The sequence below is a fragment of the Colletes latitarsis genome, chromosome 5, assembly GCF_051014445.1.
Source record: "Colletes latitarsis isolate SP2378_abdomen chromosome 5, iyColLati1, whole genome shotgun sequence".
NCBI lineage: Eukaryota > Metazoa > Arthropoda > Insecta > Hymenoptera > Colletidae > Colletes > Colletes latitarsis.
Window position 1 is genome coordinate 35,014,397 of NC_135138.1, and position 25,416 is coordinate 35,039,812.

Below are 25,416 nucleotides of genomic sequence, written 5' to 3' on the forward strand. Positions count from 1 at the left end.
AGGCGGAAGCTGGGCGAAGGAAAATGTGTATCGATCGAACGGACGCACGAATCAATTGCGCGTTCGCACCGGCTGCGAAGCTTTTACAGATGCAATTAGCTTTTTCAATTTGCTTTGCATAAAATTAACCAGAGAAGTATCCCGTCGTTTCTTTTCACATTGAAAGAAAACTAATATTCGCGATGAAAGGAATCGTCGTTGAATTAAAATTTTCGATGTAAGAAATACCCTCGCGGGAACTATTTTAGATTTCCAATCGTTCTTCCTTTCTTTGTGGACTTTATACATTGAACGGCAACGACGATGAATAGTATTGAATTTTTAAACAAGAACTTCAACCATAGTTGTTGCTTTACAATTTAAAATATGTTTAAAATGCATCGAGGCCAATCTAAGATAAGCCATTTGCAAAACAATCGAACTTAAATTAGATCCTTTCAACGTCTGTGAGGGCAGTTTATGTTCGTAAACATCTGTTTGCCAGATCTGAATACTTTTCTCGTAAACAATAGTTGCCTACTTGAGAAGTTGATGTTCAAGTTTATGACTTTCCCGTTCCTCGTAAAACGTAAGGGGAAACGTTATCGCTGTGTTGTTCTTCCTTCAGGATGTGCTCGTCAATGCTTTCAAGAAAAAAAGCGATTCGGAATGTGCATCACTCAAGATTTAAAAAAATCATTATAATATTTCTCCAACTGGTTAAACGTAATTCAATTAGACACAGTAAACTGTGCGTAGGAAACAATAAATTGTATTACTACATTACCCATGATTGTGTTTATTAAAAATGAAAAAAAAATTTTTTCAAATCGCTCTAACAAAATTATTTTCGGTTGCAGAGGTCAATTATAATCATTTTTGGTGAATAGACATACCCTCGAATTCCTACGCACTTTCGAGAAAAAAATTCGAGAATGCTGCAATTTTTCGGCGATAAAATTTTTTTAAAATCGTTCTGGAAAAAATATTTTTAGTTGCAGGGGTCAAGTACAATCATTTTTGGTCATTAGATATACCACCGAAATCCTACGCACTTTCGAGAAAAAAATTCTTTACCGAAAATGTAATGTCCGACCATACCGCTGAGATGTTTCACTGAAATTTCATGCGTATCTTTAAAACATCATAACTTCTGAACGGATTGGAGGATTTTAATGTTTCTAGAGGCAAACAACGCGTATTTTAGCGAAGAATATGTAGGAATTCTAAGAATTTTGGAAAAGTTATTCGTTAATCTCGTAAAGTGAGGAAAACCCCATAAAAATGGTCCAATTCTCATTTTTATAACTTCATATGTAGATACAGTCCAATTATTTGGTAGATTTAATTTTCTGGTATTGCCCAGGTTCCGAGTATGCTGTATAATCGGAATTTTACTGTAATATATTAAAAATAAATACTGGTTTAGTCATTGACACTCTAAATTAATCTAATTCCTTTACTAGCTCTTCGACCCCATATTTCTTCGTGTAGTTTCGTTCTTCTACTACTATATCATATGGCTAGAAGTTCAATGCTCCGACAGAATTTATATAAAGTATCGAAAACATTTTCTTCGAGCGGTAACTCTCCCAAAGGTACTTCTCGATTCGACGCGAAACCACACACGACGTCGATACCCGTCCCCCAATCCTCTTTGTGGAGTTTTCATTTTAAGAAGACGTATTTTATTTACTTTAACCAGTAGTTTAGCAAGCATACTCGTAGAAGGAGCGTGTGTACCGTTTTTTTTACTCTAGTAGAATCCATATTCCAGAAGTATGCGCGTAAAATCGTTATGAGACGACTAACCGAGCGCTCTGAAGGCGATACTAGTAAATTCGAAGAAAACTCTTCTCATACCCTCTTAATAATTTAATTTCGCGAGTCGAGGGAGCCCCAATTTAAACAATTTAATTTGACCATCCAATAAAACAAAAGATAAAAAGTATTCGTCTGCTGCTCTTTAGAAATTATTAAATTTACAGAATTAAATATTTCACAAGGAAAATGTAAAAATCTGTCTGACTAAAAGTCTGTGGGTAGTGCGGAATAAAATGGACAAATGGTTAATTATAGAATTCAATTAGCAGGTTCCAGGATTGAACCAAATATATCCAAACATGGTACATAATAGCGAAGAAAGCAAGATGAAAGAGGATGGTTCACTGAATCGCTGGTTTGCAATTCTGAGATATAAAAGATAATTAAAAGTAGGTCGAATTAAGGTTGCATTTGGTTCGACAATGTCCACCTATTGATAATACTCGCGCGAGAACGTAACGACAAGCGCAAAAAATTCAAAATTCCAGCGATGATTAAACTTTGACCTCTCGTTCGCGAGCGTCGACCCACGCTGGTCGGCGGTTCGCGCTCGCTGAATAAACAATGACAGCGGCGGGAATGACTTCGTTGCTTTTAAGCGCGCGATACACCGGCGTTACGTTAATAATGATAAACGTCAATCCCGACCGATCCAAACTTCCCCACGAATCTTCGCGCGAAAGAGAAATCTCCACCACTAGGTCTATTCACGGTAGAACTAATCGCGCTAATTTTTCTCTCGATGCTTCCGACGCTCCCAGAAAACATGGACGCCGGCATCCTCCCTCTGGAAAATTCAGAGTGCCGTGGTATTAAACTTGGAGCATTAACGTCAGGAACAACAGGAGCAATCCGTTTGTATTTCGCACATAGGCGTTGCACACTCGACGCTGTAGTTTCCCCTCTCACAAGAAAAAAAGAAAAAAGAAACGGCGAAGAAGGTGGAGATCCGGTTGCTGCTTAAATCGGAAAATCGATCCAGCCAGCCTGTACGGTCGTTTCGCGTCTCTTGGCGACTGTTTCCGAGCCACGGTGAAATATGGCATTAACGTTTCGCCCCGGCGTGGCTCGCGTCTCTTTTTTCTCCCCGAGATGGCATGTCTCGTTCTATCCGTCGAGAGATCAATTCTTCCGTGTAACTCTTGTAACTCGCTGCGACCGCTGTGCCAGACGATTTGGTTTTATTAGCCAGAGGAACCCGTGTAATACGAGTATAACGAGGAGCAAAGCCGGCCCGATATCGGCTCGAGACCTCATCGAAGGACCTCGACGGTTCAGCTATCTCCTCGTAACGCGGTCTTCCAGTTTGTTTGCTGAACGTATTACCCTACCCGAGCGGAAACAGCGTTCACTGCAGAATGCGCTGACTTTTCCCCCGCGATTACGTCAACCCTTTTCGGCTGTAGATTCGAATTATTGAATCGTACGCTCCCTTCTCTTACGGAAGTCACATAATACAGAACCGATAGTAAACAAAAAATGCGACCTTTCTTTATCTTTATTATTTAGATATTATTATCGACAGGCTATTGAGAAGAGCGAGATTAAACCAGGATGACCATTTTAATAATTTCGAGGCAATACCTTTATAAAAGGTACAATAAACTAGTTAAAAGAAATTCAAAACAAGCGTATGCCAATTGTAATACACGAGTACAGATAGCACGATAGTAAAAAAAATACGGTCTTTGTTGATCCTTATTATTGAGAGACTTCCAAGAAAAGCGAAATTAAATGTGCCATTTTAATAATTTCGAGGCAACGCGTTTATGAAAGGTAGAATAAATAATTCGAAGCAAGCATATATAAATTGTAAAAGAGAATATTTCAGGTTTACGAGATTCATTTTCGAGGAACGTATTTTACACAAAAATTGCTGAATGCTCAGTTTGAATGAAAGGTGATTTTTGTAAAATTTTAATTGATAACGTAGAACGAGGTACAATAAACCAAACTTAAATTCAAACTGAGTATTAAAAAGTACTTGATCAAATTTCATACGAATAAATCTACCGTCTTTGGTGGTCACCATTTATTTTCGCACAATTCGTGTATGGCACCGAAGTTTCATTAATTATGTACAATTACTCGAAACCTCCACTTTTTCATCGATGAATGTTGTTTTAAATACTCGACTGTCTGTAAAGCATTCGCATTTACTTCCCCATTGTACATACACTGTGCTGTTTGCTCTCCTGTACTAATTGGATTCAGTTTACCTTTCGTACGTAATGATTCAGATTGGTTTGGTTCTGTTTACACGATAAAAAAACTAATTATTAACTGGGAGCGATGGTAATACGATCATTTTACAATTAATCCGTAAAAGTTAACTCTTTAAAGTCATAATATAGCGATAATTAAACCGTAACACGAACACGACAATCGTTAATTTAAAAAACGGAATAATGTCCCCCAACGATGAACATGAATTGATAATATTTAAGAACAGAGACACTGATCGAATTAATAAAGGTAAATATTTACCACATTTTTTAATACATCTGCCTTAAAATTTACTAAAACCATTCTGTTATGTCCAACCTTACTTTTCTCAAAATCCTAAAAAACATTTTAGGACACCATTTTCAAAATTTCGAGCTCACCATATATCCAGAAAAATTCAAAATAATCGAAGGGTTCGTGTGATTTGAGGGCTAAGCAAAATACTAAAATTTCAGCACTTCAGAACGCTGTGTCAAATTCTGTGATCCACGATCTTTGATAGTCCCGTGTTTAACTACTTTGGTCAAGCGGAATTACTGGAAGGTAACCTCCAGCATGCCTTCGCTGTTGATCTATCGACTCTTCGACCAGCGTTTACTCCTTGATCGCTCGGTGTTTGGTCCGTCCATTGTTTGTATTAACCCTCGGAAGGTGGGCGGTTTAGAATGGACGCGACATACGAATGTAGTCATAAGTAATTTTGACTCGTAATACAATTTCCATTTCGCGTAGGTTTCAAGAAAACACTCTGCATAAAATTTAGTCTACACTTTCGACCGTATGTATCGTACTCACATACGTAACAACTTACGCTATAATAACTATTAATTCAATATTATTAATTGCTGATATATATTGGACTGTAGATACTACTATAAAAGAAAGTTTAGTGATGATAAATCTGGGGAACGTGCTTGGTCACCGTATTGGGTCATTTGGGCTGATCACGCGATCTTGAAAAATGTGGCATTAAGATAATTTTTAACTTCTCGTAAATAAGGTGCTTGACAACCATCTTTTTTTTATGTCGTTTGAAATGTTCTCGTTTATTTTGCCATCTTTTAACTAGTTAGAATTGGTTGAAATGCTCTTCAATACCCGATGCAAGTAGAAAAATCAAATAATAGTCAGACAGATTAGAGAAATCACATAAACTATGTGCTAGATGTATTTTAATATTTTCGAATGATCGTAAAGCCACTTGTATTCCTAATTATTGGACATTTTATATATTTTGAGATTCAATATTCAACTTTTTTTATATTAAAGAGGACCCAAATTAAGGAGTATTCGTCTTTTCTTAATTTTCTGGAAAACGTGAATGCCGATACACGGTTTCCTCTGTTCTTACGTGGTTCAGGAGATACCAGATAACCGAATGCAGCGTTGAATTTGCGATTGGAACAAACTTAGTCTGCAGATCGATGTAATTGGAAAGCAATCTGTTGTAAATCCAACTTTCATTCGACTTAACTTTCAGTTGGAAACAGTTACGAACTGCCACTAACCGTAAAGCCCATTAATCCTGAATCTTACACTTCGGATGGGCATTTGTGGCTCACTAAGAAAAAGTACTCGTGAAATGTCTTTCCACTGCTAATTTAATTTTGATAATATGTGGGTTAATAAAGCTGCCACAAATAATACATATGATTTTTTCTACCGACAAGAACTCAAAATTAAAGGGCATAAATATTCTTCAAAGTTGCACTCAATAATACGGCGGTTCAGTATGATTTGGTTAACCCGTCTGACCAATACTTGATATTTCTACTTGCAGTAGTACATACGTACTTCGATACTTTAAAGTTGAAGAGAAATGGAAGTGTTTAGAGTTGCAGACGTTTATTCAGCAAAATTTCGACTTACTTATCCAAAGAAAAAGAAAACAAATGCAGTTATAACAATAAGACTGAAAATTCAGAACTTTTTCACTGTTAGATTCGAGACTGAATATTCTTACAGCAGGAAAAAAGACGAAGTGTTCAATAATGCATTGCAATAATATAGAAACAGAAACCAATAACAGTATTAATAAAAGGAATTGAGAATGTTGATGAGTGGATCAGGGTCGAAATTAGGCTCACCTGCCCAGCATTGAAGCATAAAATGATCCAAAAATTCGACGTTCTAATTAGTTCAGAAAACGCACAACTAGTGAATTTGTTGCTGCATCGAATATTATATTATCAGTATAGAGATATATCGTGCAACTTGCAAGGGGGCTTCTACGCGTTAAACTTGATGACACGTTATTATTATCTTGATAATCTTAGATATTGATTAGCGCGGAGGATCAATAACCATTATAATGCGGTGGTTGATGGTCGTTGACAGTGAGTCATAAGGGATTTACGGACACGGTATAAACTAGAAAACTTCGTACGACGAAAAGAAGAAGGTTAAAGCTCACAGGTGGTAGATTGTAATCTTGGCCCATAAGCGGTACTTTATCACTCGCCGCCTATTATCCACTATTATTCTTTCATCACGGCTACAAGATGTTTTTCACAGCTTGTTTTGTCTGCTAATAATTTGCTGCATTCTTTGCATTGAAGCTACAAGCAATCACTACATTAACGTTTACTTCTAACAATTTTATTATATTATAACTCCTCCTGAAAATGCTGGGAAAGAATTGCTTATGCATCTCCCTATATACTATGTACATAAATAAAACACGTATCAATATAATTGCACGATACAAACGCGAAGTGTTATTAAAATTTATTCGACTAAATTTATTTGAAAAATTCAAACGGTAGTTTCATGTAAATATTAATTTAATATTTTTTAAAAATTTGATCAATATACTTATGTATCAAAGTTTTCAATAACTTTAGTTATTATAAGTATGTAATACCTGACTACATTATAATTTGAAAAGGGAAACCTGAGCGTGATATTTATTAACGATAATCATAATTAAGCTGGTATATTAATTAAAACTGTACCTTATTTACGTCGTTAAATGTGTCTTACATTGAACATCTACAGCGTTCCCTTCCTCTCCGCAGTTTTGATGAAACTTTGCTAGTTTATCATTTACCTGTAACGACAAAAGTTTAAGGGATGAAACTATCCTCCAAAGTTTCCAAAAACTATCAGAAATACATAAAAAGCTTTCTAAATAAATTTGTTATTACTTTATATACATAACGTTTTTTTAAGATCAGTATTTGTTTCATTTCCAAGAATTTTTCTCGAGTTTTCCTCGGAAAAATTATAGCCTCGCACAGTATCTATCCGGAAAACCAATCCAATTTATTTTTCAAGTGCCTACTCACTCTTGGAAATTCTATTTACGCTCATAATCGTATTACGTCGATACAAAGTCCCGATGCCCACTAAAGAGATTCGAAATTTTTCCCCGCCAAGTTAACAGCCATCTGGTGAACTTTGTTTTCTCAAGTTCTGCCATCTGCTGCTGGCGATGCTCTTCGCAAACATGCATCTCCGCACAGGGAGTCAGTGCATAGTTTCGTTTACCACTCTTAGTAGTACACTCAACCATAGCAATATAGTGCCGTGTTTAACTATCTTCAGCCACAACTGTGCCAAGTTTTGAAATGAACCTGGGCCCAAGAAGAAAACGGGCGTTTGCAAAATTTCCAGACTTCCAAGTGATATTTAGAGATGGGCTGCGCGAGTCGTTTGGTGTTTTGATTAGGCGTTTAGACAGATCATCTCGACAAAGTGGAAAATGCATCATAATAACAGAAATCGTCTTTATAATTTACGGTGTTAGATAAAAATAATACTCTCATTCTTTACAATTTACTTATTTTGTGAACTTCTATATCAAAACAGATCAACGATGTTCGAAAATAGGTATTTCAGAATGTAATTGTATTTTAATATAATTTAATATTTATACATGCATACGTGGACCAATTTTGAATAATTTTGTTTCACATTTTGATGACTTTAAAATTACTAATTAGCGATGACAGATTATATTTACTACCTTTGTTGAAACGTAACGAAAATATTACAGTTAAGCTGTAAAACATAAAATAATTATTTTCTTTGGGAAATTTGCATTTTAATCAGTCTAACGAATGTCTGTCACATCCGTTTGGCGGTTGTGTTCCAGAGTGCAACGAAAACGTGATCTACATTTCGAATCAAAATCTCAGGATTTCATAAGCTCCCGCTTTAAATTTTAAATGCAACCAACAGAAAAGTTTCTGCAACGATAGTTGAGACGTTGGAAAGCAAGTTTAGGTTCTCTCGAGTTGTTGTAACAGACAACATGTTTAATACTTTGTTTTATACAAAAGCATAACAGTGTATTAGCAAATACATAGGAAGAACAATTCCAACTAGCAAGGAACTTAGTCCCCAGCAATATATTACTCGAATTCACAATTTTATCACGTACTACATCTATTCATCGTGACGCTAGAAATTCATTTTTAAAACTGACGGCTTTTTAATGTACCGTGGCAAGACAAAACTGAAGCACGAACTATTTTTTCAACGAGCATGACCTCTATCGTTGCAACTCTGAATTTAATTCAACACGTTTCCTCAATGAAATTACGCGATTTCCCGTATGTCTCGCAGCCCTCCGGAAAGGAGGCTTCCACTTCTTTGCTTAATTGCTATAATCGCTATTCTCTAGCTGTGCAGAGTGAAATTGCTCACGGAAGGAAGCACGCACTGCAAAGTGCAACGTAATTATCTTGAAATACAGCGCAGAGCTAAATTCGCTTCACTAAACTGCGTAATATCGTACGCATTACAAGCCCCTATCCGAAATCAGGAAACTTGTAATGTTTCCTTATTATATTTTGGCCCTTAGAACTACTTCGCGTGTACCCGCCATTTTCGTGTTCCGCGTACTCGGGTCAATTTGGGCGAATCTGCTGTAAAAGATTTTGCAAAAGAGCCTAAACTCTATATTTTCTACAAGATTAATTCAAAATATGAAAGCAAAATTATTATACTATATTTATTACCCTATATTTAGAAGCAACGAAAAATAAATAACATTTATTCTCAGGTTTTGCAGTAAAGATGTGTTTTGAGCTGTTGAATCTCGTTTTTAGTTTCTAACTCTCTGCTAAAACGATACATGTACACTGTTAGATAACAATGTTAATTATACTGTAAACTTGATTTATGAATGTGACTTATGGATCCAATTTAACAATGCCAGAACTTCGAATTCTGAAATTTAACAAATCGGCCATTCGAGGTTCTAGCATAAACAAGATGTGACATACTGTTTTTCTAATATGATGCATTGTGTAACTAAAACTATAATACGATTATTTTATACTGCCAGAAGAACTGGATTATGGTTCTAAACATTTTAATTTAAAAGTAAATAATCTATATCCATGTTATATTTGGCGTAGTAATGGGAACGTGTTTTTCTCGAAGCTTTTCCTTCATAAAGGCTCATAAATGATTGGATTGCAAGGTAACTGAATCGATTACTCGACGAACGAAAACAATTTTATTATTTCCATTCGTGGTAAAACCGGCTTCAATGTTTTGAATAGTTATCCTCTTGAAGCAGGTATTCAATCTGAACATTCATGGCCGAACAACTTTTGTACGGAGGCTAACAAATCTCTTTCATATAATTTAATCATGCGTATTGCATTGAAACATCCAGAAAACATACACACACACAGAGCTCAAGTCGCTGAAACTGAAACAACTTCAAAACACCAACTTTCATTGGGCGTTTCACAGTCTGTGAGATCGCTTAATTTGTACAGGAAAGCTAAGAGAAATCTTAGATATGCCTTTTATCGCTTTTAATGAAATCTGACAGGATAATAGATTCATATCTACAATAAGAACAATTTTTATTAGCACTTCTGTCCATACTTGGTATTGGAAATATTTAAATTTGCCTCTGCAAGATGAATAATTTCAGAATTAGAAATTTAATCGATTGGATTAATAGTAGCAAATACAATGGAAATATTTATACTAGAAGTTCTTTGAAAATCGTTGATACGTTCAATGGCTGATGAATATATTTGAAAACTTGCAATTTGAACGTGTAACGATCACTTTATGGAAGTTACTGTTTACACTACTGTAACTGTAGAAATTACTTTGAACCAACAATCGTCAATATTGACACGCTTTGATATTAAACTTGCATCGAATAAATATATACGATTTTCTGTATCCAACACGTAATTACATCTTGAATTTTGTCCTTTTGCATTTTTATGTTTTATAAATTTAATGAAAATATTTATATATTGAAGACTTTAAAGTATAAAAAAAATTACATCATTGCTCAGTGATTTTGGTAGCTACCTAAAACCTAAAGTCGAAATATTAAATCCACGCTTGCATTAAATACTGACAGTGCATATAATATTTATACAAGTATATTATCCTCGTACGAGACTTATCCGCTGCACTCAACTCTTCGTGTACAACAAAAAGGTTCTAGCTCATCTATTTATAGTTCTTTGTACTATGATACGCGATAATATGCTCGAATTACTATCATTTGTCGATGCAAGTAGACATTCTGAGAAATGTGAATGCAACACGCGCATCTGGTAACATTTTTTGCACTACGATGCACGATATTTTCTAAAAAGAAATCAATCTGGGATTTACTTTTTTTGATGCAGTACGTAGGCCAAAATCGTCGATATACTGAGACTTTATGGCGAAACAGAAATTTATCTTACGATATTTCGACCAAACTTCGATGGCCATTGTTGGACACAAAATGAGAATGTTACACGAACTCGTTTCGAAAAATATTAATGAAATTATAGTAGCTCTTTTAGTGCCATGTAGGGCATAAATAGATCGATGATGTTTATTATTAAAAACACATAACGACAGGTTACAGGAAAAGATTGGATCGAATTCAAATTCAAGCATCACTATCCTTCGAATATTACGCTGTTGGTCGCGATTTCGTATCGCGTAAATATTATATTTATACTGCAAAAATCATTTGGGTAAACAGCGCGTTATCCTACAGGCAAAAATAAATTTAGATTCAAGTTTGCAAAGCTCTTAATATTTGACTGTCCCATACGTTTCGTCTGTTTAAACCCAAATTAAACGATAACTTAGCCGATGGATACTTTCCGTTACTGGATGAAATCACTTTTTTCGCGTCATTTTCGCACGCAGACGCGATCGATGCCGTAAACGTTGACGTCGTAGAAAAAACAGACTCGCACGTAACATCGCTGACGAATTTCTGAAGTAATATCCGTGGCCGCGGGCTGAATCTCGTCCGCGTTCCGCAACGTTGAAAAGCGTTCAATGATTTATTGCTTCGGAGATAGACTCGTGTCTACGACAGCGGTAGGAAGTCGTTGGAAGATAGAAATTTTGGGAATACAGGATGTCGTAACATAATGCAGTCAATAGCCAATAAATTGAAAGCTGTTAGGTGGAAACGACCGCTGTGGCGCGCAAAGTTGACAAATTTTTTTAAATTACGAACGTTGCATCACGCCATTCGACCCTCCATTTCACTCGCGAGAATAATAAATATTGAAAGAATAATAAAGGAGAAAAATAAATATTGTGAAAGGTCAAATACTACTTATTTAGTATCTAAACACTCATAGTTTCTGATTAGTTCAATTTGTTTTGTTTAAGTCGAACAGACGCAGAGTAGAGAAAAGTAATGGGATGTAACTTCGATGCGAGCAATTAGCGCAAGAATTAATTTAGATCGAACACTCGATACCGAGTTTTTAATTCAGAGCTAGTATTCTTAATCGAGAAAGTTCGCTGTTGATCACGGATATCAGTTTAATCGATAAGAGCATTCTCATTATGGAAAATGTGTGATTCATCAGCCGCAAAAAAACAATTCGTGAAAGTTACGTCTGGAAGATTCGTGGATATTTAATTGGCAGCCTTTCCGTGAACTCTGAGCAGCTCAAGGGGCTAAACTTCCGCGGGTTTAGATCAGCGAAAAAGCTTGGAAGAGATAGTGCCAATTAACCGACATTCTACCAGCAAATTATATTAGTTCGCGAAGTTTCCTAATTTCCAAACAATGTTCGTAATGCTTCCGAATAAAATTCTCGGCGACGGTGATGAGAATCTTCCGCTTGAATGTCTCCTTTCACCAAACTGTTCTTGTTTTAGTGAAAATTTCCAAACGTCGCGATGCAGGCTAGCTTTTGTTGCAACGTTTCGAACGGATTAACGCCCCCGAAAATGTTGATGGAAAGAAGAGTCAACCTCTCGCGGGAGGGATCGACGATTTCCTAAAGGCAGAAACTTACGCGCAATAAAACGGTGGATTCACTGTGAGTGTGCATCACGATAAACGCGCTCACGAGTATCCACGTCCATTCGATTCTTTTCAGACCTAAAAGGATTGCTCTTTTCATTTCAGTTAAGCAGAGGCTGAACGCGCTACCTTCACAATACAGGGTTGAAAGTTGAAATACCTGTCAAGCTTTCGCTATTAAACGAAATTCTACTCGGAACTTCTATACGAATCCTCCGATTAGCTCTTTTTAATTTCGTTCCCGCGTTACGAAGGAAACGCGTCTGTTTCCTTTAATGAACAATATTGACAGCTGTTAGAAACTCATTTTCCTTGATAACGAAGCTCGTTCTGACTTATTATTAAAACTAGATCACTTTTCTGCTCTGAATATGAGAGAATATTATGTAATAAAAATTTCAGTCGTTCATTTAATGTACTTACGTATATGACTAATAAGTCTGAGCAAACGTTAGGAGAAAAGTAAGTATATTATCTAAAGGACAATTAAACTAGAAGATCAAGAAATAAAGATGCTGTGGGGGGTTCCTTAACGCGGGAATCAAAGGCTGAAGTCTCGTTAATTTCACAGTGGAATAAAGATAATTAATCAGATGTTTCAGACGAGACGCCCCCGCACGCGCTCCGATTGCAAAGGCATCGAGGCAAACAAATACTTAAAGAATTAAATCCGTAACGTAATAATTGTACGCCTGGGAAATTATTACTGTTCCACGTAGTTTCATCGACTTTGCGAACTTTGCTAAGTAATTAAATTTCGCAATAACCAGGATAGCCAGATATCGCGAGAATGATTTCCGTCGACGCGAATCGGAGACATTCTGTTCGTTCTCCGTTGATTCTGCACCAAGAGAGGATAAACTTTTCCCTCCTTCGCGACACGGCAAAAACGTGATGCAATTTACGGAAGCCACCGACTAAATTTCACCGACGCCGTACGGGGGTTCGCAACAAGCAATTTTCGAGCCGTTTACCACGCCGCGCTGTTGGCGCTCGGTTTGATAAACATTTTAATGAACGGAGTGCTAATACCTATAAAACGAAAACGCGAATTTATTGAGTGACTTGTTAAGCAGACACTAGCGACGAAAGAAAAATACTAAACAGTCGATCCATTATATTACACCACGTATACGTGCAGAAAGATATTCGACTGGGGCACTCGATCGAACTTCCAAAATCAATATTTTAAAAACTTGTTTCTGCTTTCATATAAAGGGCGTTCGACCATCTCTGAGGAAAAATTGAATGGGAGATTCTAGAGGCCAAAATAAGACGAAAATCAAGAATGCCAATTTGTTGATTGAGGCTTCGTTAAAAAATTATTAACGTTTAAAGTTCAATATCGACCAGAAAATTTTTCTGGTGAAAAAAAAATTTGAAATCGTTCTGAAAAAAATATTTTTGGCTGCGGTGGTCAATTACAATCATTTTTGGTGAATAGACATACCCTCGAATTCCTACGCACTTCCGAGAAAAAAATTCGGTAATGCTGCAATTTTTCGGCGAAAAAAATTTTTTAAAAATCGTTCTGAAAAAAATATTTTTGGCTGCGGGGGTCAAGTACAATCATTTTTGGTCAATAGACATACCACCGAAATCCTACGCACTTTTGAGAAAAAAATTCTTTACCGAAAATGTAATGTCTGACCATACGTTGATATGTTTCCCTGAAATTTTTCGGCGAAAAAAAGATTTCAAATCGTTTTGAAAAAAATATTCTTGGCTGTGGGGGTCAATTACAAGCATTTTTGGTCAATAGACATACCCCCAAAATCCTACGCAGTTTCGAGAAAAAAATTCGAGTAGGTGGACAAATTTTATTAATAATTTTTAACAATAATTTCGTTAATAACTTTTTAACGAAGCTTCAATCAACAAATTGGTATTCTCGATTTTCATCTTATATAATATAATAGAGTCGATAAAAATCAAATTTATACAGTAACCGAAGGAAATAACAAAGAATGCAGCATAAAAGAAAAGACAGCTTTTATTCCACAATCAATCACGCGTATTCGTAAAAATCCTTATAGCTTATTAAAACTGCAGTCTACTGTATATTTCTATTTTTTCGTCTGTATGCTTTTATAATTCCGTTTTAATTGCTCCAGTTAAGATAAAAGAACAATTTTAAACTCAAGCTTGAGACGCAGCGTGCGTTTAATGATTCGCTCGTTAAAAGAAACAAACTAACGTACAATCGTGTAATTCTGACATTAGCTTCAAGAATTTTCCATTTAACGAATTAAAAAAGTATAAGCTAGACTGCTCTCTCTCTAATAACTACCATTCATTATATTTGAAAAAAACACTATTGCAAGTTCTTAAGCTTTAATGCAATAGCTTCATTTAGAAGATAGACATATCGAAGTACAAATATTTCAACGTTTTCCGAATTTACAATTGTAGAATCCCGAGTGACACGCAGTCTAGGAAAGTCTGAAATATCGTGCTGATTCTGGAAGACCTACGTGACGCTTTGGCAAATATTCTTGCAGGTCCCACGAGGCCACTATGGCAGATGGTGTGTCCAAAATAACACGGTCACGTCAGACTACGTTTCTTGTATTTACGATAACCCACGGACATCTGTTTCATATTTGATACAAAATCATCTAAGAAGTTTTAGCTACTCCGACACTGGGCGTAAAAGTCTTCTCCCGAAAGAAAGAAATTGAATTAAACTAATGTGTAACACTTGATTCGAATTAAACGTTGAACAAGTAAGAAATTATTGTGCAATTAGTATATAATTCGTTGCGCACTCTCGAAGCATTTGCATTGTGTTGAACAAGTATTGGATGCACCGTTGTCATCCTAAGAGAAATAATTCAATGGAAGGAACGCGGTAAACTATTTACTCGAAAACCCGTGTATTCGACATTCGCGCAGTGGTTCGAAACGTCGTTTGAAGTTTACATCGTGGTTAATGGATATTCGCTATCTCTAATGAGTAATTCTCAGTTAATTGAATGTACCACCACGGTGAATTAGAGGTACAAGATTAGGCGAGGAAAAGAACTTTGAAGTGCTTCGAATTCAGAGAACCCGAGGTGGAAGATTAAGTGGAAAAAGAGCTTCAAAGTTCTAATTACGTGGACATTGCAATCGATTTAGCTACTCCGGGGGTGAATTGGAGGTTTCGTACATCCTTCAGCGGACGAGCAATTTAATTTCTGCTCTCTATTCTCTGGAATAACATTTATAGACGCGTAAATACATATCGCCTAATAACGCCATTGTTCGTATTAACAGAGAGAGAGAGAGGTATGTAATAGAAATTATGTTATTTTATAACAGAAAGAAAACTAGACAAGATTTTCAATCGTAAGTTCAGGTAGGCGATTCTGGCTCTTTCCTTTGACGTAAACCAGTTACGAAAGTTCGAGTGAATAATGAATTCGGAAGTTTCGGGCGTTAAAAACGGAAAGGAGAATGATGTCGACGCTAGTCAGACATGCAATCAAGTTCTTTCACCTGTTCCTAGATTGAGTTTACTTTCTGTGAGGTGCGTCGCGGACAACTGTTCCTCGTCACCGAAGTGCCAAGTAACAGAAGTTTTGAATCAACCCCTTTCTTTCCACGACTATTTTCGCGCCGTGACGATGGTGCTCGTAACGAGTTCTACGGCCACGTAATCACTTTAGCAGAATTGTCAAGAACACTTTGCGGTGCGCGCGACTTTTTGAAACTGCTCGACACACGCGTCCCTTTTCTCGCGTAATTAGCAGTGCCACATTCATGAAAAATAAAACTTCTTCCTAAAAAAAAAATTAAAGAGATCGCGAGGCATATAAAAGCAATATAACATACGCATTATATTATGAGCTTCTTACAGTTGTCCTCATTTTTATTATTACGTTTCTTTGTTCTACACAAATCGAGCCAGTCTCTGCATTCACTTTGTTTATTGGTATCACTGGATTTATTGAAACTTTTCTAACGATTATAGAGCCAAAATAAACAGCTGTTTGTTATATTTGAGAGACGTTTTGGCACACAACAGTTAGCTGTTGTTCACTAAAAATTAGTGTCAGGTCGGTTCCAAAATCCATCGTACGCGGCGATCCTGGTTCTAAGCATAGTGATTGGAGCTCTGGTATAAATACCAGGAACAAGCCTAACAAGCCACGTAATTAGAAGCCCTGTGTAATGTGTGGGGTAATTTTTTGAGGAGGTTCTAACGCGACATTGGCGATTAGCTAAAACCAGAAGCCACGAATGGCGTCGTTGGTCAACGCCGTGCGACGTGCTCACGTGACGTTGCGTGACGGCGTGAGCTCGCGTGACAAGCTTCCTCGTTAACACATGCTAAACGGCCGTGAATGAACGGTTCCGTCGTGGTGGCTCGCTTTCTGACGCGAAAACGTTTGCTCTGGACTTAATTAGCATGCCGACCGCCACACGCGTACTAGGTAATGGACAATAAAACGACAATACAGTCGAGTAATTTTGCAGGTTGTCTGACCGTGTTGCCGTTTAATAAACGAAATTCCCAAATCTACCAATTATCATCGTCGTAATTTTGTCGACGGTGACATAAATTATAACAAAGCGTGGGAGGGCACAGCGATATTTTGGCCAGATATCCCGATCTCATTAATCGATAAAGATCTTCCTGTCGGGGTCAAAGTGCTTACCCATTCCCAGTGTGTGTACCGCGATATTTATAATACTGAGAGGAACGAAGACGAGATGAACAATTATATGTAAGAATATTTCTTTTTTTATCTTGTGTGACAAGTGTCAGGAATTTGGAAATCTATAGTCTTAGAAATCATCGATTTGGATGAAAGTTTAATTGCTGATTTCTCTCTGTCAGAGTATCCCAAGGCATGTAATGTCACAGTAATTGTGTTTTCCCAATTGTATCGGTTGACTGCAATTGGAAACCAGTGATGTCTATAGCATCGACGCCAGAATTGCTAGTTGAAAATCGAAGCACCGAGCAGGAGAGGAGCACATGTCACATTTACATCGGTTTTTGGTTTGTTATTCTATCGAATAACTCCTGCAATCTAACGCCCTTTCAACCAGAACGCGATTCTAGCCAAAGTAAAATATAAACAATTAGAATTTATTAGTCTATTTTCGATAGTTCCTAAAACAAAATAAATTTCAATATTATCTCCCAAAAACTAAATTCTATTTTAGAAAGAGCAAAAAGATCAAATGCAATCAAATTAAATACAGAATTGAAATCGAACAATAAAAAATAATATGATCAGGGGAAAAATTGAAAATTAAACCGTGTACTCTTAGAATATAAAAATTTGCATAGCGTGTGCGGAAGAATGTAGGAGAAAAATGAGAAACATTTTAAGGTATAGATGAATCGTAACGTTTCCTCGAGAAAATCGCTTCCGTGCCAGTGTCTCCGAAAGCCCAGCGATTTCCTTCGACCGTTCGCGAGTGTACACAAGAAAATTCCTGAGTGATTCTATTTGCCTTCGAATTTGCCTGGAAACCAAACCCACGAAAAGGTGGGGAATGGTCAGGGGTCAGTGTCTAGAAGCAATTCTCGCGGAAATCGCTACTAGAAGCGTTCGTCCAGCTCGCCTTCGTAACTGCGATGGGTTGGGGCTGCGGGCCACAACCTTATAGACCACTCGTTTCCACGGACCGTTACTTTGTGTCTGACTAGACATGATATATTGCCCGGAAACCAGCGGCCATTTCCACCCGGTTTGTTGTACCGCGTCTCATTCTCGTCCCTGGTATTAATCGCTGCACGACGTATGTCCAGGGTCTTTAAACAATTTTTAACCGTGCAATGTTTCAAGAAATCGCGTGAAACGCGCCTGGGAAAGCATTGTCTCGAGTTCTTTGCTATAAACATTTTTACACGAATATATCGTGACGTCTCTGCGGTAACGCGAATCCCAATGTTTGGAAATGCTTTCATCTCCGGCTGAGCAATATCCTTTTGAAGGGGTTATGGGAAATTACACTGGGAAAATGTATGCCTCTTCGCAAACGTGCAGTCTTTTCACGGTTATGCTTAAACTTAAACGTTTATTTTAATCCCCCTTCGTCGTTTGTTTTTTTTTTGTTCAAGGAGCATTAGTATTTTGAACTCAAATATGTATAATCCAGAATAATTTAAAGACTATTTATGATCATTATCTGTATTTTAATTAATTAATTATGAAAGGAAGTAAGTCCATAGAAATTATCTTATGTGCTATTAAATAAATAATAAAAAGTTTGTCATTTCTTTTTCTGTTGTGAGTTTGTAGATATTTCAATCTATTCTAATTAGTTGCAAGACGTTGATATCAACGAAAAGCAGATAATGTCATAATTACTGCGTAAGAACACCGAAACAAGTAGAAAGATCAAGCAATGGTCAGACATGCCAATCGAATCGCATTTAATCACACGTCTGGTCGTCGAATTTTCGAAGACAGTTTTTCTCTAACCTAACATTTCTTTTTTATAATTAATGGGAACAATTTTTATAGAAATTGCAATAAAAAATACACGAGAAATATCGCGACTATAAATATTGTAGATGTTGAAAATATTTAAGGCAAATCTACTCGATTGGTTTTCCCATAAAGTGTCGAAGTATGGCAGATAGCCTTCTCCGGACTTAACAAACATTTTAGCAATTTACAACTTAGTGTGTACGATACGTTTCGAGGGGAATAAATCTTCGTGTCCGGAGGTGAAACGTCACCGAACCCATTTCTTTCCTGATACGTTCCGAGCAGCGCAGCTTTCCGACTTGATCTTTATTTATGTGCACGAGAAATATGGAATGTTACGTCCCTGTTGGCGTCATAATTCAAATTCTCGTAAGTCTGTTTCGCAGTACAAGAATCCTGTGCCACGAAGTGTGTTCGAAACGTCACGGTACTTCGGAATGGTTATGCACAAAATACGTAAGCGCGAAAAAAACTACCGCAATTTTTCATTCGCCGTGACATTATTGGATACTGTCTGTCACTACGCGACCCTACTCATATTTTGGAAAACTATATCTGCATCGAATCTCACCGATTTCGACGTGTCTTCATAATTAAAACATCGAAACGCGAGTATGCAAATATATGCATTTTAAAATTATATTTGGGCATGAATTTATTAAAGTCTCGTAGATTTCTGACCAATTTTCTGTATTTCACGACGCGCGAAATCACAGCAATTTTTTGGGGATTTAATATTTAATTAACGAGCTCCTGAAAACAAACATGTTTTCGATTTCTTTCTGCGTTTCGTAAACCGACTTCGTCTATAAAGTTTCCCCGTCTGATCTGTCGTGTTACTACGTGATAAAAGATCTCTATTCCCGTAGGATCATAAATCTGGAAGTGTGTACGTACCACCGAGTATGAATCTCAAAGCTTTCAACCGGGAACAACCTCTCCATTAATCGATCCCATAAACACCGTTTAAGCATGACGGGACGTGACGAGAAAACTACCCTGGGAAATAGATATATCTCGCGAAATTTCCCTCGCAATGTAACTAAGATAATTTATTCATTGAGAAGCTTTTAACCAGTGATGCAATCAGCCGCGTTGCGAGTAACATCGAAATATGACAGAATATGTTTTATCTCAATACTACTTCGACGAACAAAATTAGCGCTTATAAGTGTACTAGACACTTATGATATTATCACTGACTCCGACAGAACTTTATTTTAAAGATAGAAAATACCTTCGTTGCTTCATTAAATTGGACTTTAAATTTACATCGATTTGATAGATCCAATGACAATTAAGTTTACTCTGTATCGAGGAATTTTGAATCGAATTAGAGGACACGAGAAATTTGTTCACTCCATTCAAATTATGATTATTATATTTAAAGGCGAATTTGTACAGAAAGTCATTTACCCTCCCTACTTGACAATCCCATAGGGCGGATTTTAATAGGCTCTTGTGGATTTTAGCAAGTAGACAGGTTTAATGTCATACAACGATTCATCTTAAGACTTCTATAAAATTATTTAAACAAAAATAACGTTATTACATCCATGACGAGGTAAGTAAATTCTTCTAAATGGCTACTAATGTTGAGCAAGTTTTATTCGCGTACGTTTTACGTAAATTAAATTTTATTTATGAATTTTTAAAATGGACATTCGGATCAATCGTTACTCGCGAATAAAATTTGCTCGATTCTGAGAGCTACGGTCGCGACGCTTGCGCTTTAAACGCAATTTAATCATTCTTCAGGTAAAAATCACCCCTTAAAGTTATCGAAACCTGTTGCAATACACTCTGTATAAGATATGTAAAATATAAGGGAGGGATACGGTTGTTCAAATATATTTCTTCGTCTCGAAAATTAGTCTACACAAGGATTCTATGTTTACTTTTAAAGTTCAACCTTAATCATTAGTGAAATTAAAAAAATAGTAATTAATGAACGAAAACTGGCCCCAAAATTGTTCAATTGGCAGAAATTCTTTTTGGAGATTTTGGAGACTCGTGAAATTTGTCTAGAATAAAATTCACTACAAATCATTTCATTGCAAAATAAAGATCTAACAACATTTCTCACTCTGGGCAGGAAAAAAATTTGTCAGACCGTCATTTCCTATTTACTAATGCAGCATTTACGAAATGCGTCTTATGAAATATGATCGTGTTAATGAAAATGGGTCGATTGCGCCCTATTGTTTCGTCCAGCGGAACGCTGCATTCATTGAAAACGGACTTCATTCCACGATAAAATTATCGACGTAAAAATGGTTCGATTGTGATAATGGAATAGTACTTTCCTTTTGTAAAAAAAAAAAAATGAAAGACAAAAAATACATAAATCTTAGCTTCCTTAATATTCGGTTTTTAATGTTTCCGTTTTGTCGGAAATGTATAAATGCTACGAAATAAAAAAGTGAAAAAGAGTATTAAATTTAATAATCAAACTGTATTATATGTTTGCTCTTTCAATTTTCAATATTTATACTATTACGTTTCGTTTGTTAAGAGTAACGAAGTTAATATAAAAATCAATTCTATTTTCACACTCAGTCCAATGAGTTTACAAAGAAATGTTACGCGATTGTTTGGCCATCAGATAGTATATGGATTTATTTTATAGTTTACGGGATTTATATTAAAATTGACAAAACTATTTTGGAAAGTAAAAACAAATAATTACGTAGCAAAGGGTTAGAAGTTTATGGTAGACCAAATATCTTAAATGTTATCTGGCTGAACATTTCTCAGTTCTGGTGTCAACGACTGTCATGAAACAATTTAAAATTCGGTTTCTGCCTTTGTATTACAAAAGAATAGCCCCGTATCGAGGGGTGCACGTAACGTACGTACGGAATGCTGAATGCTAGCTGTTCGGCATCGCAAACGCGAACGCTAACGATACCATTCGCTTTGTACCAAATGCGACAGCGGATCAGCACGCGAAATTTTCCCTTATGGAATGGAATTTACGTAATTGGAATCGCCCGCAAAAAGGCTGAAACAACGAAGTTGCGACCCATAGAAGCGAAAGTTTCCCTGAAATTAACAGTCACGTGAAACTTCAACTCCCCTCACATTCCTTACACTGTTTCGCGTACATTGTTTCTATTCAGCAACTCGTAAGCTCGATTTTTTAATCATTGCTATTGATAGGGTGAAATGTTACACGAGAGATTCATGCATTAAGGGACCGGAAAGAACAGAATAAATTGAGTATTCAAATTAAACGTTTTACAGGTCACATTGTATTTTCGATACGATAGATTTGAAATTTTTTAATTGTACAGTTTGTACTGTAAGCAATGGAGTAGGTTTCTGACTAAACATTGTGTCAAAACCATTTTCACTGTTCCTGTTTAACGTTTAATGAGAACATTATAACTCGAAAACAAAACGATATCAAATTAGGAAATTTAAATCCCAAGTTCAGAATTATAAGAAGTGAATTGATTTTAAATCGATTATTAAAATAAAGATGTAACAAGGTTGATGCATATAAAATGTTATTTATATGGATTTTTTTAGATCATATAAATTTTTAGATTCGATGAACGCTTTTTGAGTTCTTCGTCGATACAAATTTTTCCCCTTTAAGAATATATCTGGATGTTACGATGGTTCATAGCTACAGAATTAATTACGCTATAGCGAAGCCCTTAATACATCTTGTTTCGCGAAAATAAGATGTTGGGAAGAGCATTTCGCGAGCAACAGGAAATTGGAGAAAGAGGGACAGAATCGTCGAATGCAAACAGAAAGAGAGAGAGTGGGACAAAAGAATATAGGGTAGAACCGGGGAAAACGGGCGATTACGAAGTTGTATATTCGTGAAAAGTAGTCCAGAACTTTACCGTGGTCCGGCTTCTGTAAAATACCAACACAGAGATTGGGCATAAATCGAAGGAAGATAAACAGCCCTCGAAAACACTCGACAGAAATTTGTATTATCTTTATTTTCGTTTACTTTCGTTCCTTTTCGTCGACGCGAAACGATGCGACATCGATAGGACGAGGGCCAGTCACCGATAACAGGTCTCCGAACATCGTCCAGTCACTTTGATATCCGGCTTTCGGGATCAAATACACGTCGCATGGAATTTAAATATTCAATGTCTGCCATTCGCGAGAAGCGTGACATAACTGAAAGGAATATATTTTTCAAGAAACGAGAAATTCCTCTTTTTATTGAAACGACTGTAACGATTTCGTCGCTTCTATTTAGTTGTAACATAAATAAGTTCAATTACGTTAAATACATTTTATTATTTATGAATAGAATTCATAGAATCGAGACACGTTTATGCTCACAACCGAACTTATTTATGTTACAATCATACATGTTGATTACCAGCACACGCGTGTCCTTATTTTATATAAACATGCACTTATTTTAGAGTTTATTTAAAGCACTCGTAGTTGTGTCATTATTATCGTGTCACGTTCTGTAATTGATTTCAAACAGAAAGAGACAAAGAATTATACATTCGCGTACGATAGTTTTTTTTTTAAATTATTTTCTACTCTTTGCATACTTGCACATAGTGAATACGAAAAAGGGGCTTGGAAAACTGATTATATCGATATTTTTATCGTTCCTGTTGAATATCACCAGTCGAGCTTTCGCTTCTTTGAAACGAGATGAAATTTACTCGCGTCACTGACACCTAGAAATCACGGTCAAAAGGAATTACTTGTCTCTTTCTATGCACAAATATGTTCCATGTCGATGTGCGAAAATCGTATAAGCTTTACGGATATCCAGGGACCATCGCTGTTGCCCTCCTCGGCAAAAATGCAGTCACACGCATGATTTATAACGAGTAAGAAAGCGACAAACATTTGCAGACTGACTTAATCTTCAGTTTCTGTCACTGTTTCGCTATTTTACGAATTCCTCGATCTAACATTTTTTAACACGAAAATTTTCTTGTCATTAATTTACCATATGCTACATTCTTGTTCAAGGAGAGCACCGCAGTCCTGAACATGTACACTTCGAACCACGCCAACACTTTCGTGTTTCACGTACGCAATCTACAGAGATCCGATTCGCACACTTATCCGGCCAAGACAATTACAACGCATCGAGAGAAACGAGTTTCACGGAGCTACACGAAGAAATTCTTTGACTGACTCGATGTTCAAATAAATTTAATCGACTCACGTTTCATTTTTAAATGATTTCTGACAAACGCGCGAAGTTTCGAAATAATGCGAAAGCGTGGACGTGGCTCGAGTGATTGGAAGACTTGGTTGGCGCAATAATGACTCAAGTATAATAATTGGTTAGGGCTGGTAAACGGCGGTTTTCACGAGAAACGGCTGCTAAACGACCTGCTGAATACGTACAACGTGCTGGAGCGTCCGGTGGGCAATGAGTCCGACCCCCTCGTGTTGAGTTTCGGCCTTACACTAATGCAAATAATCGACGTTGTAAGTTCAGACCACCAACCTAAACTCTATCTCTGTAAAGAACGCATAAATGACCTTCTCTCTACGTAACACGCACACCGCACACTGCACCGCAGAGAACATACGCTAAAGTATACTCGATCGTCGAAAAGTGCGAGTTAAGTGAGTTGCAATAGACAGAACGTCCTTTCTGCCGATTTTACTTCGAGTAGTTGTAATTAATATTTCTGCATGCGATTTTATTGTCTATTATCTAAGTACGTTAGTCTAAATTTTATCTCCATATGCATGTACGGTGACTCACACACTTCGAATAGGAAAATTAGACGTGGTACGATAACGATTTTGTTTCGTAAATATTGACCTTGAAATAACTTCTTGGAACCTTTAACGATTTCGAAAATTCTAACTCTAAATTCTAAGCGTTGTATCGATCTTATTATAAGAAACAAAAGAAAATTCATATTGCATAAATTTAATTATTAGAACACTTCTGTATTAAATTTAATTAACGTTTGAACAATTTAATAACTTTTACTTGATGAATACTTGCTCGAAGAATTACGCTATTTTGATTCCTGACAAAATCTGTGAGCCACTGTATAGAAATTAATGCTTGCATCGAGCGATTCGATAACTAACGTCTAATTTTTCGATCAAGTTACTGGAATTAGAGGAAGAGATTTTTAATTACTATTGCATGTTTCGATAGAAAAAGGTTTCATGGTTGTAATGAAACTCGTAGATACGAATGCATTTCTTAATTCCCTTAAGTAGGATAATACATTGCCCTGTGTCGTGCCAAAAATATTACTGTTTCTTAAATTAGTGCCATTTATTTACTCTAAACTTTGTTCCTTTAAATAATCTTCGATTCTTATTACTCGTCTAACTTAAAATCGTTTATGTACTGTGATTCGATTAAAGCAGTTTTATAGTGACGAAGTAAAACGTACGAAACCTTTCATTCTCTGCATCGATGATACCCCAAATTGGTACTTACGCAGGATTTATTGCATAGTTGGGTCAAGCAAGAGGTCGGGACCGCGATTGTTAGGATAAGTACAAAAACTTTAACTTAACGTGGGGTGAACAATGGGTGTTTTCGCGAGCCAGAATGCTGTGTTTCCAGATGCGACCGAATGTTTGTGCATCTGCAGCCAGTAATACAGACGTCGAAGTCCAACGGACTCCGATGAGCAGGCAGGCCAAGCAAAGGTACTGTGTCACAGAGTATCAGAAATTTTAATATCGCGCAACGAGCTTCGAAACGAC

General features: G+C 36.6%; 1 protein-coding gene across 2 annotated transcripts in view; it reads left to right on the top strand.

Annotated features, from left to right (window-relative positions):
* Nachra7 (nicotinic acetylcholine receptor alpha7 subunit) overlaps nucleotides 1–25,416 on the top strand; it is a 189,389-nt gene that overhangs the window by 41,583 nt on the left and 122,390 nt on the right. For both annotated transcript variants that reach the window (XM_076764904.1, XM_076764905.1), the window contains exon 2: nucleotides 24,020–24,162. In XM_076764904.1, the coding sequence (XP_076621019.1) occupies nucleotides 24,020–24,162 (143 nt within the window). The remainder of the gene's footprint in view (nucleotides 1–24,019; nucleotides 24,163–25,416) is intronic.